The 17,413-nt window shown below is 35.8% G+C and overlaps 1 protein-coding gene across 1 annotated transcript in view; it reads left to right on the forward strand.

Annotated features, from left to right (window-relative positions):
• LOC120345685 (uncharacterized) overlaps window positions 1-17,173 on the forward strand; it is a 63,646-nt gene extending 46,473 nt beyond the window's left edge. Inside the window, exon 2 of the mRNA XM_039415224.2 lies at window positions 13,431-17,173. Coding sequence (XP_039271158.2) covers window positions 13,431-13,601 — 171 coding nt within the window. The 3' untranslated portion in view covers window positions 13,602-17,173. The remainder of the gene's footprint in view (window positions 1-13,430) is intronic.
• The last annotated feature ends 240 nt before the right edge of the window (window positions 17,174-17,413 follow it).

Raw genomic sequence — 17,413 nt, forward strand, 5'->3', positions numbered from 1 at the left:
TAGGATATTTTACGCCCAATTTTTCGTCTTGTTTCTTAATTAAGATAACGCCCTTGTTTCTTTATTTTATATCGCAGCGTCGTTCGATTTATATAATGTTTTGGTTATCAGCTGCGATATCACGTGACTCATCGATTGTTTCATAATAAAAACAAAAATCGTGACAAATCATGCATGGAACAATTATCCAAAATTGTTTCATCATAATTGATTTTGCAAAACTGGATAAAGTAGAGAATTATATCTTAAAATTGCCCGAGGTTAAAAAAACTCATTTTGTGTCGAAATTTTGGTTAAAAAGTCGAATTTATAGCAATTTCCGACAGAATAATTGCAGACTCCGCTTTTTATATTTGAGTTCAACGAGAATGGAGACTGGTACGTGTTTATTTTGCCTATAATATTGTAAAACTAAAAAAAAAATAAACAAAATTGGTAAAAAGATTAAAAATCAGCTGATTTTATCAACTAATGCCTTTAAATTGGTCCTATTTGTGGTTTTGATTGCATATGCTCTGAGCTTGTGTGCAGCGATTCAAAGTTTTTCCTGTTTGGGGTTTAAATAATTTGGTGCGTGTTTATTGCATTGTTTTGATCGTAATGTATTCAAACTTCATCGTTGTGCTGCTTGTCTAAAGCATTATTTATCAAAATTTCAGAAAGTATTCGTATATACTTGTTATCTTCTGAGCAAAAACATTGTATAAATTCTCTATGGCTACATATATATACACTGGGAATAAGCCATTGATATTCCAGAAGTATGCATATATGCTTTCCCAGAGACTTGTTCTGGGCAAAAAATAGTATTAATAAGAGCGTTTTGTCTAGAAATTTTGTTCAATAAAATCACTTTTCCACGGCCTTGCTCCGAGCGAAAACGTCGTATAAAACCTATACGATGGCTTGTTGAGGTTGTCTACTCTAGAGCTAATTTCAGGAAGGAAAACTAAATAATAATAAAATAAAATTACCTGTCCTCAAATTCACCTCATCAACCTTTTATGTCGGGTTTCAAATTTCATAAAATGCATTTCCTGGAATGACTTTATTTCATCATAGACAACTTAAACCGATGCATTGTGAGTCATAGTTGTAAAACCCACACACATCCGGCTATAATCATCACACAACTAAGCGAGGACAATATATAATATGTATATAAAAGCGCGTATTATTCATGGCCAGATTTGTTCAAAGTAAGTCTACGGAATTGCACTAAATAAACTCACACCAATGTAAATTCAAATTAAAAAGGATTTATAGCGGTCTGCATCCGCTTTGCGGTTTAAAATTAATGAAACATGCTCAAAGCGAAAGCACACGTGCTCACTCACCTTCGAGGGTGGATTTTGGATACCCCTGCTTTTAGCTCTATTTGTGACGTCACAACCATGTAACACCTCTCCTAAAATAAGTAAATCTTAAACTACGGATCAACAGCTCTATTTGAAACGTAACAATGCTATCTTCTGTCTTCAACTATAATTTATGACGTCACAACGGTACGCCAACCCCCCCAAAATAAATAAATTATACATCCCTCCCCTATTTTCACATCCTACCACCTTATAGCCGTCTGCATTGATATTTGCATTGCGGGCGTTTTATTATAAATTGCATTTTACAATTTCCGATCAGTTTACGACCAGCCTTTATGCATTTGGCCACACCTGCCGTTTTATAGCGTTTGTTCATGGCGCATTCTAACATCGTTTTAATGCAAAAACAAATTTACGATTCACTAAGATAAAAGTATAAAGAGTACTGCTGGAAGAGTAACATGCAACCAACGACGCGCTTCATGCAGGATTGCTTAAATCAATTTCCTATTCCTGAACCTCAAATAGAAATAGTGATGATGGAAAAATCGGGGGGAAACATTGACCAAGCAAATAACCACTTAGCCCTGACTATTGATGTATCATACTTTAATCACGAGCGATGAGGTGCCAAATTCATATAGACCTATTCTCTTATTCTGAACACGAAGTGGACCTATGGATCGGTTTGTTATTATGTTGTTGTTGTTCGTGTTGGTATTTTTCTTGTTGTTGTTATGAAAAAATCGCTTTTCTCATTGACTAATTCACTAGTCGTGCTGTTGTAAGTGTCATTGTTGTAAACTGATTGTATGAGAAAGTCTGATTTTGATCAGAAGATTTACATTCTTGTTAGTGTGCAGCAGAATTCTTGAATTCCACAGTAAAGTATTTCACAGTTGCCTTTATAGTACAATAAAACACGGCATTGCCAACCTAAAATATTACATCCAAGGTGAGGTGGTGTTATGGAAATAGAACCCGAAATTTTTATCCCGAGCAGGTCCCCGATACAAGAATTTCGATCGAAGACGAATTTTCTTTTCTTTCGTTATTGTCTTATAATTATGACCAAACAATTTCTGTCATTTGTTAAACTATCGCCACATTATGAAATAATACTTAATGATTTACGTGGCGCTTATCACGAGAATTCTCACGGCTGCGGGTTTTACCCGAATATGGGAACAAATCATAGCCCTGGGAAATTTGGTGTTTGCGATTAAGATATGTCAATACAAATAGTCTGCGAGTGAGCGTAATGCTGATTCGATAGTTCCAGTAAATCTTGGCATTCAAGTGATAGCATGTAACCTTGCTAAAGTAGGAAAATTAAACTTTAAAAACATTACTTCCTTGAACTTGGTCACGTTCATTTCCTGATTCAAAGTTCAAGTGCGAAAGGTCTAGTGTTTAACCTCTTAATAACTTTCAAAGACTGTAAAAACTTCGCCTAAAGCGAGGATATACACTATCAATAATATGTTGTGAAATTACTGAAAATTCTCAAGCTATTCTAGAAGAGCAGATTGAATAGTAATGGTGCTTGCTTATACAGAGCCGTATTCTGAGAGAAAGGTTTGAAAGCAAGTAATTCACGTTACGATATGCACAAACTAATAGGTTTTATTCATTTAACCAATTGTATAGGTTAGGCGCATAAGTTTGGTCAAATTATCCATCGGTTAATCGTTGTTATTCATACTGCCCGGTTATCCAATCTTAAATTTACCGGTTATCTATACCCAGTATGTACCGAGAGGTAACGACTAAACAGTTGTTTATATATCCGTGACTGCTTGTCTGGTGCCTTGTTCATAGTAGCATATCAGTGACTAATTTAAATTCGCTCCCCAAGGGATCAGAATGCGTGTTATTTCAGGACCAAGCCGACTCGCCTTCTCCAGAAATAGAATCTCATTGTTACATCGTTGTTCGATTGTTACGCAAATAATACGTCATAATAGAAATCTATCAGCTGATTGTTATATAACAATGCTTGAGCGCATTCTTGAGCGCATAGGAACCCAACATACAGCACTCCGGAAAATGGTTAGATAACCACGAATTTCATGTTAATTCGAATAGTGTCAACGTATTATGGTTGCCTGGGAAAGTATGGCCTCGGTTAGACGAAAAAACACAAAAATATGTTTGGATTTCTGAATCAAAGAATAAGCAGTTCGTCCTGCAGAAATGCATTTGTGTTAGTTCACAGCAAAACTTGAATTAAAAAGAATAATCAGCTTTGCTACCGCTATGGCATTCTTGCATTATAGCCATATTCGACTATTCGTATCGAATCGAAATTGATTATAGTAGATATAGTGAATTCTCGATTTTAGAAATAACTGAAACTGTGAAAAAAATAGAAAGACCATGAAATCAACGTTTATCTCAACAATTTTGCAATATTAAAATAAATATACATTGACATTTATGTGTTCCTTCTCGACATGGCATCTTTTTGTATCACCCGTTAATCGTGTTTCGATCTAACTTGGCAAATAGAAATTTCAGATTTCGAAATAACGAATTACTCCGTTTTGGTGGGTTTTGTCTGAGTTGCACCAAAAAGGTCCCCCCCCCCTCTCCACTTCACCTCGGTAAAAAATACATGGACCTTACTCCCACATATTCGCAGATGTTGGATAAACAACTCTATTTGACCAAAATACACCAAGTACTTCTCATACAATCTCGTCCTCTCAACTGAAATAACACTTGACCGGCTGTGCTATAAGAAAAGTCGTGAAATACTTTATATTTCAGCGTAAAACATAATTGGAGTTTTTATGCGAGTTTGCTCAAAGCAAAGCTCAAAACTTAAACACTCAACTGCGAGTGGGAAGAGTAGCAATAATTGAGTTGCTATTACCAACGCGCTAAGTGTTATAGTAGTTTCATTCATGTGTTCTCCGGCCCCAAGGTCCCAAGCCCATACTGAAAGTTGTGAAGTTTTTATAGAAAATTGCAAACGACCACTGATGACTGCAAAATCGACAAATACCAGCGGTTAAGATCTTCTTGACGGTTCAGGGTCGTCACGGACTTCTGCGGCACTTTTTTCCTAATGACCATGGCCATAGTAAAACCGCGCTAAAATCATGTCTATATCATGCTTGTTTGAGCATACTTTTCCAAATTTTGCAAGTCCTGTAATTTGATACCCCCTCGACACGTCACAATTGAAAGAAGCAATTATGTGTGACTCATAAAGGCAGGTCCAAACGAGCTAACGTTGCGGCAATCTTCTTGCGGCATTTCTGCAAATGTTGCTGAACAGGAATGGCTTATTTCATGGTTAAGCCATGTTAAAAAATTATACGAAAAAACGCCTCGATAAAGTATTGACAACATCTTCAAAATTCGCGGTGGCGCTCCCTCTATTTTAAATCGTAATGAGGCCTTTAATCTTTAAGACTGTCTCTCTCTGTGTATTAGGATGTGCAATTAGAATGTAGCAGTTTGTTAATGTTTTCAGTTGAAATGTATGAAAATTATTAAATGTGATAAAATTTACCCGCATGCGACGTTGCCTTGAGCAATATTATATAAGCATGACTCCAGTTCAATATTCCAGACATTTTCAAAATTCACGGTAGCGCTCCTTCCTTTATGAAGTCGTTTTTTTTAATATATAGTATTTTGGTTAAAAATGAGTAAATATTATTATATAATATTATTATTATTATAGTTTAAACAACATAAAAAACGGTACAGCCGTAGTATGTGAACCAAGATGGCGGACACCGGAACGTAGTATGTGTACCAGGTAAGGTATTAGGCAAAAATTTTAGATACAACTACTACGGGAGTCACTTGGCTAGTCCCCGAACTCATAATAGAATTAAAATAAGGAAAATTGAAATATTATGGCCTAACCCTAGCCTGGTACACATACTACGTTGCGGTATCCGCCATCTTGGTTCACATACTTCGGGAGTACCTAAACACAGCTTGGCCATTTCTGATTCGCGATTACGCATTTTCAGTGATTAGGTAAAGCTGACATGAGCAAAATTCACGGTAGCGCTTTTTTATTGTAGAGTCGTGTTAAAAAGGTTAAATTCCTAATCTGTCTTCCCCCGGGAACCGTAATCTCCAAGCACGACTAATCGGAGTGCTGTGAGAAATAAATTGTTAAATATGCATGATTTCGCTGTTATTGTTGTCAAAGTCAGTTTGCACATTATGGTATAATGTGAATACTCGATTAACAGGAGTTAAGTAACGATTAATGCGTCGAAGACGCGTGAATTTTTTTTTAATTATTTGATCATAAGTTATCTGGCCTTTAGGGCTTTAGCACATGTTATTACGTGGATGTAAATAATTTACTTGATTAAAGGTCGTTACGACGCCAACATCGGCTATTGTTGGGCATTTGATAGGTTTTCGAGTATAGAATTATAGAATATGTTATAGAGTTCGGATATGGACGATTCGTTATATTGAAGTTACTAAGAGGAGTATTTTACAAAATGAATTGACATGGCATATGTGCATTTGATATATTGAAACTATATGATCAGAAATCGCAACTCAACCGGCCTTGACTTCTCATGCAAAACGGATTGTGTAGAGCCCATTCGAGATAAGGTTAACAGCCGAAAATTAAGATTTTGCAATAGAACTTTACGTTTCGTTAATTTTTAACTTGGTACGAAACCACGATTGTAGTAACTTTGCTTAACCTTGTTTGTATGGAATAAACACGCTGGCCTATCCACAGCTATAATTTATAATTATTTAAAAAAGGGTAATTTATTCTGATAGATTGAGCTTTGGCCGCATAGGTTGCGGTGTTTCATTACCTAGTTATCAGTTACGTAGTCTTTGGCACATGTTAGCATTACGAAATACTTAGGCAAGTATGACTATAAGTAGCTAGCTTACCACCAATGCTTTGTATACACGCGAAATTTATTCTACTTTCTGGTTTGAACGGTTGAAATACATGTTGGATAACAACATAGTGCTCTTATATTGGGGTCAAACAATTTGGGTCCATGGATTTCACCCATGACTCATAAGTTTGTCGCGAAATGTGTTCATTTCGAATATTCCAGTACGAAATTATTCCCAATATAGGATTCTAGAACACCAAACTTTTCAAACATGGCAACCCTCATCGATGAACAATTCGTCTTATTGAAGTTACTGTGAGATTTATTTTTTACATTCGTAAAACACTTCGTTTCCAACGACGCGAAGTCGTTAAAATCACTTCGACGACTCTACCGCGTCTTCTAAATCTACTTCTGTCGTTTCAATTGTGTCATCACAATACATTCATTATGCGTCACAATCCCACTTTTCGTGACATTGTGATTTCACAAAAGGGTAATTGAAAAACAGCTGACCGGTTGAAAAGCCAATTATGACAAAATAAAATCGATTCAACCAACCGTAATAATCACTTAATAGCTACCTTAGTGAACGCATAATGGAGGGTTATGGCCTCAGCTGCGAAAGCGCGATATAATAAATAATACGAGGCTATATTTAAAAAGACAAAATTAAAAATGAAATTGGAAATTAACGTTCGGAAAGTAGAGTCGTGATATGGTACTATTATATTATCGCCCATTATTATCTTCGATTCTGTTTATCTTATACTAGGTTATCGTTTGGTCAGATTTTCATATCACAATTTAACTTAACCCAACCCAGGGTTTCCCAAACTGGGTGTCGCGACTCCGCATTGAGGGTGGGCGCGCAATATATTTAGGGGTCGCAAAAAGTACACCAGTTTCGCACATAGTACTATTTCGACTTTTGCAATTCTGCAAATTCTGCTTTCCTTGGTTCTGTTTATCTCCAGTCCAATTAAGTCAGGATTCATTTTACCTCATCTATCCTAATCTAAGCTGAACAAGAATAAAATTGATCAGAAAATTAGTGCCGGACAATAACGATGCGATGCAGACTACGTACCTTACCCCGGACTTAGTATGCGTACCAGGTTAGGGTTAGGCCATAATTTTAGGTACGAATACTACGGAAGTCACTTGGCTAGTCTCCAGACTCGTAGTATGCGTACCAGGTTAGGGTTAGGCCATAATTTTAGGTACGAATACTACGGAAGTCACTTGGCTAGTCTCCAGACTCGTAATATAATAGAATAGAACTAAAATAAGCAAAATTGGAATGAAATTATGAATTATTAAGTTCCGGTGTCCACCATCTTGGTTCACATACTTCGGGAGTACCGTGTACACTCCCATTGCTTTATACGGGTACTTATATAATTTCTGGGTAGGTATTCTTTAGGTACTCTAGGTACTTTAACGATGTGTGTATGTGAGTTACCTAAACTGTCAGGGCTGGTATAAAATTTCTAATTGCCAGCAGCTAGGCAGTCCAAATAACGTAGGATTTCAATAGTCCTGATGGTCTAAAAATCATTTCAAGTCACGAAAATTTGCTGAAAAATGCATTTTTTTACATTTCAAAAGGGGATGAGGTTCCAACCGACCCCTCCCCGGCTACCCCCATGTTACCGATGGCTTCTTGCATGGAATGAATTGTAAACTTTAACATATTCAAATCCGCCACCTCATCCAAGGATGAGAACGTTAAAGCTTGCGACCCTTACGTGTTAGTAGTCGCTTTTAGGAGTATAAGCTCAAAGCAGACAATGAGCAATTCCAAAAAAGCCACCCGCAGTCAATACTTCGCTTATTAAAATACTATTTTAACTTAGTATTTGTGGGAAAATGTAATCCAGATATTTTAGAACAACGTTTTTGAAATGAGTCGCATTGAAATTACAGTAACCTTATATGTCGTTCGTTGGTCGCCATGGGAATGCGGTATTGAAGTGTGGTTTTGTGATTTCATAATGATTTTTTGGTTATCCAAAAATATTTTCCCGCGCTTGGATTATCTTTAAAACTTGAATAAATGCTATGATTTATATATGGTTTGTCCTTGGCCGAGCATGATTATAAAAAGTGGTAAATATTCGGGAAACGTCGCCTTTGGTTTCAAATTGTTGGGGTTTGTAAATTAAGTCAATCGAAACGAACCGTTCATGACGTAATATCCTTTATGAATACTTTGTAATCATTCAAAAAGGATCAATGTCAAAGTTTCGCGCCAAAAAGCAATGAAGAGTATCGATCCATAACTAATTACTTTCATTTTGAAATAAATTTCCGGTGTTTTTTTTCAAGTATACGAAGATTAATTAGGATGCCTGTTTCGTAACAATTTGATTTTGATTCAACATTTCCGATGTATTTTGTGATGTAACAATGCTGTCACAAATACATTAAAATCCCATTATGACTGACAATGCATAATACGAACAATGTATTGTGACGAAATTACATTTTCGCGCTCTTTTTACTTTCAAATATTTAGGAACTGGTTGACTAAATTAAGAAATTTATCAAGAAACGTCGCAAAATCGATATGTTTGGTGTTTTCGACCCAAAAATCAATAAAAACTGATAAAGCTTTTTGAAAAGCGGACGCGAACGAACTAACATCAAAAGAGCGGGAACCCCCGTGGGCAACCGTGTCGAATTGCTTTTAAATTTTAATGCGGTCCGATGCTTCATATTATATATGGATCTTATCTCATAGATTAATCTTTTAGGACAAGACTTCCACAGAATTATATTATATATTTCAAAAAAATCGTAAAAATTCCTAAAATTTTCATAAAACCTGTATTTCAGGTGTTTGACAATATCTCTGTCAAAAAGGCTCTTAGGTTTCTTACAAGCAGGCCTGAATACGTAAAATAAAAACCTTGGGATACTAATTTTATGATCCAATTTTTCGATATTGTTATCTTACGTTCGGTTAGGGATTTGTATGACAGGATAGCATTTTACCTAGCCTAATAAAAGGTAAAAAAAAAATAAAGTCAGTGATTCAAGGATCTTGAATCACTTAGGATAGTTATCTTCACTCTTGCTACAGCATCCTTGCATTATATTATACAGATCCGCCGGCGCAAAAGCATAGAAGAAAGATAAGTAGTTAGTCTCGCAGAAACCAAATCATTAACAATAAAATCAGTGTCGGGCAATATTAGTTCCAGAGTAGCTTAATTGCTTGATTTAAGATTTTATTTTTTATGCGGTTTTCAAATAGTACATTTCTTCCTATTGGCGTAATCTATCGTTCGTGGCTCTTTAGTTTTTAAAGTCGTTTAAATGGGTTCTTAAAGGGTTATTTTTCACTGACGCTGGACGTTCGCCAGATGTCCTTCTCCGATTTTGCTTTAAATTGATGTTAACCCATATAGCGCATTCCATGCAAAAAAAAGATCAGAATTAGTATAGTTGAATGTTTGATGTAAGATGTTGACGAATCCTAGGAAAAAATACAAAGTGAACGCTACATATACTCTGATTCTTCAAAGTTTCATTTGCATCTTTGATCAGAGATGAGTCTTCTTTACTTCTGAGCGAGTACGTGGAACATTGCTCTGAGCAAAAAAAAGAGTCAAATTTCGGCATAAAATATGGTATATATGATTTTTTTTCTGATTCTGATCATTCAAGTTATGATTGGCAATGCCCCAACTTCAAACATATCCTGATTTAAAATAAAAACGAATCAAAGAAATAGGTCGAATAATTGGTGACGTAGCAGTTACAAACTCGAATCAGATTGTAATTCATCACACAAATGAACATGTCTGTGGTAAACGAGTTAATCTGACTAAAGATCTCGAAAACCCTTGAGCATGTTCGCGATAGCACTTTAATAACTTCTCAAGTGTTCTTAACATCTAAGTGTCGGAGTCATACTTCTGTTTGTTTATTCAAGCGCCAGTAACTGTTTCGTCTACAACTAACAAGTTCCACTCGAGATTTGATGAATGGTTTTTGTTGTCATGACAACGCGGGGTTCACCGAATCTTTTGTTTCCTTGTAATTTACGAATCGCTGTTGATCGCGTTAAGATGGGTATTGCTTTTACGAGGTATCCACACTATGGCGTGATTTTATAAGATAAGCCATTTCGGCCACAGTCATATACTTCGAAAAGCGATTAATTTTAACGTATTTTATGAATAAAAATGCATTGGCTCGACTTTTGATTGGTTTACAATTCAGATTATACTCACGCTATGACCCGAAGTATTGGCAATACGGAAATAAATACTTCCGGTATGACAAAGGTCAATCAGTTTTTCTAGCAAGCAGTATTCACTGTACAATGGTCACCATGTGTTAGGTAAACGTAGAGTAAAATTTTAACCAAGAAACAAAATGTGTAAATCATACTGTTTGTATATTTCATGCATGTCGGAGTCTAAAATAGTGATATCGTTAGCGCTCTGCCTCGAGATTTCATTAGAAGCTGTTGATTCGCATACGATTATTTACAGGGCTTGTTTAAAACATCTTACGTTTTGTTTTATTGCAGTCTTTAGTGGTATAGGCGGTTTTTTCATAAAAAATTGAAAATTTCCGGCTTATTCTAGAGAACCACCGTGTGGCCCACTACGGGAAGAGGGCTCAGTTTGAGAAGCGATGTTTCATAAATTATTTCCTCGGTAACTACCCTAACCAAGAGTTTATAAATCAGACAACCCTCCAAATAGGAACACACACACACATATACTGACTACATAAAGTCCACTCATCATAGTCGATTTAGTGTTTGGCAAAATATACAAATTCTTTAGTTTCTAATTTCGCTGCGTTAGCATTTGAGCTTGAGATCTGTGAACGCTAGGCCAGCAGGAAGCCATCTGTTACATAACAATGTAATGGACGTGTCAAATTAGAAAATCAATGTTTGAGTACAAGATATCTTGCTTGGCACGACAATAAAAACTCACTCTACATCCACGCCACATCATCGGGCCATACTCGGTAGAGTGTAATTACCAATATTCGAATTGTTTTCTGACCTCATAATGGACATGCCAAAATTCGTCAACCAAAAGGAATTTAATTTTGAATTTTAAATTTATTATTTTCTTTAATAACGCCCCCGCTGCTTTGATTGAAAAGTAATTTTACCCAAATTACCTAAAAATTTGAACGGTCATTCGTTGTTATTTATTAAATTTAATTTTTTACACTATATTATGTGCTCCCCAAAAATATCCACGCTCGATTTTGATTGGCCGCTTTTGTTCCAAAAACATTCTAGGATTTATAATTTGAAAACGCTAATAAATAAAAAATAATATAATTTAGAAACGTTATTATTTACTCGGTGATTCAGTTTTATTCTGTCTCTGATAATTTCAACGCGGTGACCAACGGGTTAATTTGTCCGTACTTTGGACTGGCATACCCGGCGCAACATATGGAAAACGAGAGATTTCGGTTTCCTTTCCTTGTGCAACGAAGCGTGCAAAATAAATGACCCAGCTCTGGGTTCATCGATTTACAACGTTTCGTTCGCGGCCGATATATTTTGACTCAAAATTGAACGGTTTTGCGTTTGATACGATTCATTTCGTTCACGTCTGCCTTATTGGCGTGCTGGGTTCGTTTTTCGCGTACGTCCGCCTTTTTTGGGGCTGGGTATTTTTTTTTCGTTCACTTCCGCCTTTTAAATGGCTCTCTCAATTTATTTTGTTGACGCACTTATCTATCTTATTCACAGTACTCACCTAAACTATGATTTCGATAGCGTCCGCCCACTGAAATTATATAATAAGTATAGTTGACGTAGTTCGTGTATGTAAATTATTCAAAGTAAGTCTAATTATAGCTTTTATGACCTTTACACGCTCAGTTAGATGTCCGCTGGATTTCGAGAAATACTTTGCCACTTTCCGAGGAAAATTAAGCGTTGTAGACTTTTTGGCGTCGTTTTGTTTGTTTGAGTTGAATATTTAATGTTACACATAAAGTAGATTTCCTGAAATATTACAGCTAGAGTGTTTGTGTTAGAAATATTGGCATCGCCGGTAAATATCGCGGGTTCAAATCAAATCCAGCGCCCGTCCGCTGATCTGAAGTATGATAAGGGAACGATTCCGGTTCTTCTATAGCTGGTATGGGCAAACTACGGCCCGCGGGCCAAATCCGGTTCGTTGGATAATTCGTTTTGGCCCGCCAGATGTTGCCACAACCAAATTTTGATGTTTTAGCAAAAAAAAAGACCAGAGGAATTTGTTCACATTGCGATTAAATTTAGTTTTAGCACGAGGCTCATCGTTTTTCACTTTTGCTTTTGTAACCATTTATTATTGTTCATGAAATGTAACTTTTTACGTCACACTTACGTGGCCCGCCAGTCTAATAGGCAAAACTTTTGGCCCCAGGTTCAAAAACCTTGTTCACCCCTGTTCTAGACTCGAGAGATACAATTTACGCCCCACTTTCACGTTGGAATCTGGGACATGGACGTTCCATAAACTGGCTATTGTACATATCGTCGTTGTGTCCCACCTCTTTGTGTATTGCACTAAAGTTTTATTGTATATTTTTGCTATTTCATGTCAGTTGTTCTATTATGCCGCAGCAATAATGAATTTGCCTCGCAACATGTATTAATATATTATAGACCCTTGGATTTGGGGCTGTACTGGCAGAACCCTGGTTGAAATCAACTTGTGTAATTTAGTCCTTTTTCGCCATTTCTGTCTAATATTGCTTTCAGCGCGACCGCAAGCGTTGGGTAAAGTTTCCAAAATAATTTTTGGACCCGAGCCATACCGCGAGGCCAAGTTATCTTGCCTTCATCGCTTTTACTCGCTGCTGTTGATTTCTTTGTTGTCTAGTCGCGCTAAAGGTGGCAAAAGATCTTTAATTGGTAAAACTAATGCAAGTTTTGGCTCAATCGGCGTTTGCTGGGATGTATGCACCAGCTTAATTCTACATAGTTCCAGTATCTCTAGGCGTTTCAATGATCGTCTGTAACATTGGCACTTTAATGGTCTAACTTCGATTAGAGATGAATCTCCTTCACTTCTAAGTTAGTTCGTGTAATGCGCCATAGTTTCAGTCGTTTCCATTATATTTCTTCGGAATCGATTTTGCTTTTAAATGAGTGTATGTGATCTTGCTCAGAGATGAATGTACTTTACTTCCGAGACCTTGCTTAAAGTGGAATTTCCGAAAGAGGAAAAATTTGAAAAAATGCAAAATTCGAATACATTTTTTCTTTTTACAGGAGCCTGTGGGATTCGACCTGAACCAAATAACGCTACAATCTCGCGTGGGAATGCACGATCCACGTCAACCCGAATCACAATTCGGTTCGTTCGAACTCACACCCGAAATTTCCGATCTTCTAGATTCGGATTTTCTACCAGATTGGGGGTTCCCGGATCTATCGTTTTGAGGTCGCAAAACAGCTGATGAACACTCATGTAAAAGTGACTCTATAGCGCTCTCTAGCGGATGAGGATGACAACTCCTTCCACAACCGAAGACCAAAGCAATATTTTGAACAATCAAATCCGGTTTCAATCTGGACTCCGAGTCCAACCCCAAAATCCGGGAAACTAACGCTCTTCTAATAGAGCAGAGTACTTTGATTATAGTAATACAACTCTGAATTGGTCTCAAGACCAAAGAACATTGCACTACATATCCGGAATAAATCCGGTTTTATTACCCAAAACTCTGACCACAACCTATATCACTTGGCAAGTTAGTTGAAAACTTGACGCCCAATTTTTATTCCTCCTCTGATCCCTCCCCCAAATTCTAATTTATACAAATTTTATTAATTTATTGATACTAATCTGGTGCTGAAACGAAAATCCTCAAAATCAGTGACTTTTACCCAAAATTTTTACTGTTTTGAAAAGTTTGAACCAAATTACGTGTTTTTACCAGAAACTTGGAATTTTTTGTATTTTTTTCATTAATATTTGGCTATAGTCAGAAATCACATTTTGTGAAAGAAGACAAAATGCATAGAAATATTTGCAATTCATTATTATTGGGAATTTCCAAAACTCTAAATGAAAGAGAATTCGAAACTAAAATTGTTGAAAAGTGTAGATTTTTTTTGTTTGTCAGAAACGATATTTTTAGAAAAATGAATTTGAAAATTCGAATGGTTATGCCGTACTGTTGAACAGTTTAAAAAGAGTTTAAAGTCGATAAAAAAAGAATTTTCAATTTATAAATAAAAGTTGGAGGTTTGCTAAAGTTGAATTCTTTTGAGACCTGATTCTAAACTGCAAAACAATTTTATCACTGGAATTTGAAAATGCTTGTTAGTCTCTAACACCACCAGAAATGGGCAAATTAAAAACTTTATATTTCTGGTTTTAATTCCACGAAAAAAACCCAAATTTTGATATTGTACAAACTTTTTTATTGTCCTGTGAGTTTTTTATGATGTACATAGGATTCTGTGACTTTTTTTATTCGAAAAGTGCTGTTTTTCATCAATTTTGTGAGTTTTTAAAATTGTTCCGCTATCCAGTGGCCTTTTTCATCCATACCGGGTAAGCATGAATATGTTCCGTACAACCCCCTAATCAATAAAAATTAGCTTCCGGATTCGGTTTTAAATTTGACTCCGGTAAAACCAAATTTAAATTACAAGAAATTTTGCTGTATGCAGACTTTCTCTAGCTTCTATCCCAAATTTCGATTTCAATTCTCCACTTTGTAAATCTAAAATTCCACCACCGGATATCCGGAGAACCCCCATGAGCGTTTTTTTATGGTAGACTGCTCAGAGCCTGTTTCGGATTGTGAACTCCCCTTTGTTCCCCCCTTTTTAATACTCTAATAATAAATAGATCTTGGTTATTATATTATATGGTACTTTTTAGCAAAATATTTTATCCCAGAATGTAATAATGCGTGTTTTTTATTATTATGTATTTCAATATTTTTTATGGGGGGAGGGGGGTACTGTAACAAAAAATCTCATTTTAAATGATTATTGATTTAATAATCTAACGTCCAAGCGTGGGCCATACATATGCTTGGTATATTCATGCTCGATATATCCCTGGTAATACTTAAACTAAGATGCTTTGACCCCTCATTCAGCAGGTCTGATTGTGGCTTCATTTTATTTTTCTGTGGTGCCGGAGTCGACTCAAAAATTCAAACCCGGATTCTTTAAAATTTCATGTCCGTATCCGGTTTAAAACAAAATCAATTTTTCAGTTTCTCTGTTAAATATAGTTTACTTCAGAATATATTCAATATTTCATATTCAAAATGATTTTCACAATGTATTGGGTGTCGCGGAGTCAACTCAAAACTTCGTAGCCGATTCATACAGGAATCCGGTTTAAAACAAATATTTTTCATTTCAGTTTTGATTCCTATAAATTTGTTCAATTTGCGAATGTTCTATGTTGAGCATGACCCTTTTCTCACATTCGAAAAAATTATTTTAGAATTTAGTGCGAATGGTAAATTTGATTTCACAAAATTATGCAGTCTGGCTCTGCATGGCCAATACTGTTTGAATCAACTTTCTGCATTTCCAATTTCAATTTCGTCAAATGTACAGAATGAGTGGGTAACAGTTGATATCAATTAGAAAACGATCTAATAATTGATAACTTTGTTTCTGTTCTTTGTATCTCATGATATTTTCGTGATTCCAAATCTGAATTTATTGAATATGTACTGACTCTGGTTTACTGTTGGACACCACATTTGGAATAATTCGAAAATATTACTACAGGATATATTCGGAATAATAAATTCGATTAATACGAAATTATTCGTTCTCGGCCAAGACTTCTTTGTTCCAATTTTGAAAATTTCATTTGTGAAACTATTATTTCATAATGTATTCGGAATTGTGGATTATCCGGTTTTGTTTTTTCCCGGGTCTGGGCATGCACTCATCTCTTTCCATTACCGTGGGACTTGAATGAGCCCTGGTTTGTGAGCGATTGCATTTTTTATTGGAACGCCATTAAAAAAGCGTATGTAAAAACGTTCTTCTTACTTTCCTCTCCTCCTTTTAATACTGGACCAGCTTTTGTTTATATCTTTTTGTACCATAAATATTATCTCTCCGCTGGCCCGGTGATTACTGTGTATATTTCGTGGTGTAACTGTGTGTTCATTTTAACCCTGTATTCTTATTTTTTCACGCTTGGTCAAACAGTTTTCAACAATAATTTGCATAAAGGTCATTCCTTACATGACGTCATGTTTATTGTTACGTCACTATAACTGTTGCTTTTTTGTTTGTTACGTCACGTTTTAGTATTTTATGACGTCATCTATTATTTGCGAAGAAGTGCCTATGACGTCATATTAAAAATACAAAACGTACGAAATAGTATTTTTTTCAATTTTTTTTGTTCATTCAAGCGTATAAAGTCGGAATTTTATATACCAAATTGCTTTTTGAATTTCTGCCTTTTTGTTATCGTTAATTACGGAGCCGCCATAACTCTATATATTTTCAGTAGATCTTTGTATATGAGTAGTGCTCGTAGCTTTTCTCAGAGATGAGCCTCTGAGCTTTGGGTAAATTCTCTTCAAAACGTCCTGGACGGGTATTGGATTGTAAGAGTGGAATCCGTACTATTACTCCAACTAATCACCCCCTGCCCCATTTCTTAAATTCACCCATATATTTGAGGAATTATCCTGCAAATGTCGCCACGAATGGATTCAAATACCCCCTCAAACAAACCCCCTTTTCTGAAAAAAAAGCAAAAAAAACTGTTTCATATTTTATAATTATACGTTTGTTTGTTTATTAAATTTATTGTTTAGTCGTCTGCAAATACTTATGATACTTCGATAAGTACGAACAATATTTATCCACGGCCAAGGATGATTCGAATATAATATTATGTTAGGCCAAACGCGGCCCAGGGAAGCAAATTGGATACAAAAAAGTGCAAAAATTGAATTTTCTCGCCATTGCTTTTTTCTCATTTTTTTCTTGAAAATGTACAGATTTGCAAATAAAATGAAAATTGAAGAAAATGCGGTTGTATGTGATGGTTGTATATGGTGTTAATGTCATGAGTAAACAGAACATATAAGAAATAAGTGAGAAGTGTTAAAATATATGGGGGCGAATATAAAATAACATTCAAATAAAACAGCGAAGTGGGTGAAACACAAGTCCCATGAGGTCAATTGTCGTATAAAAGTGTTCCCATCAATCAAAAGAAGACAGAAATTTTTTAGATGAGATATTGG

This window comes from Styela clava, chromosome 8 (genome assembly GCF_964204865.1).
Source record: "Styela clava chromosome 8, kaStyClav1.hap1.2, whole genome shotgun sequence".
NCBI lineage: Eukaryota > Metazoa > Chordata > Ascidiacea > Stolidobranchia > Styelidae > Styela > Styela clava.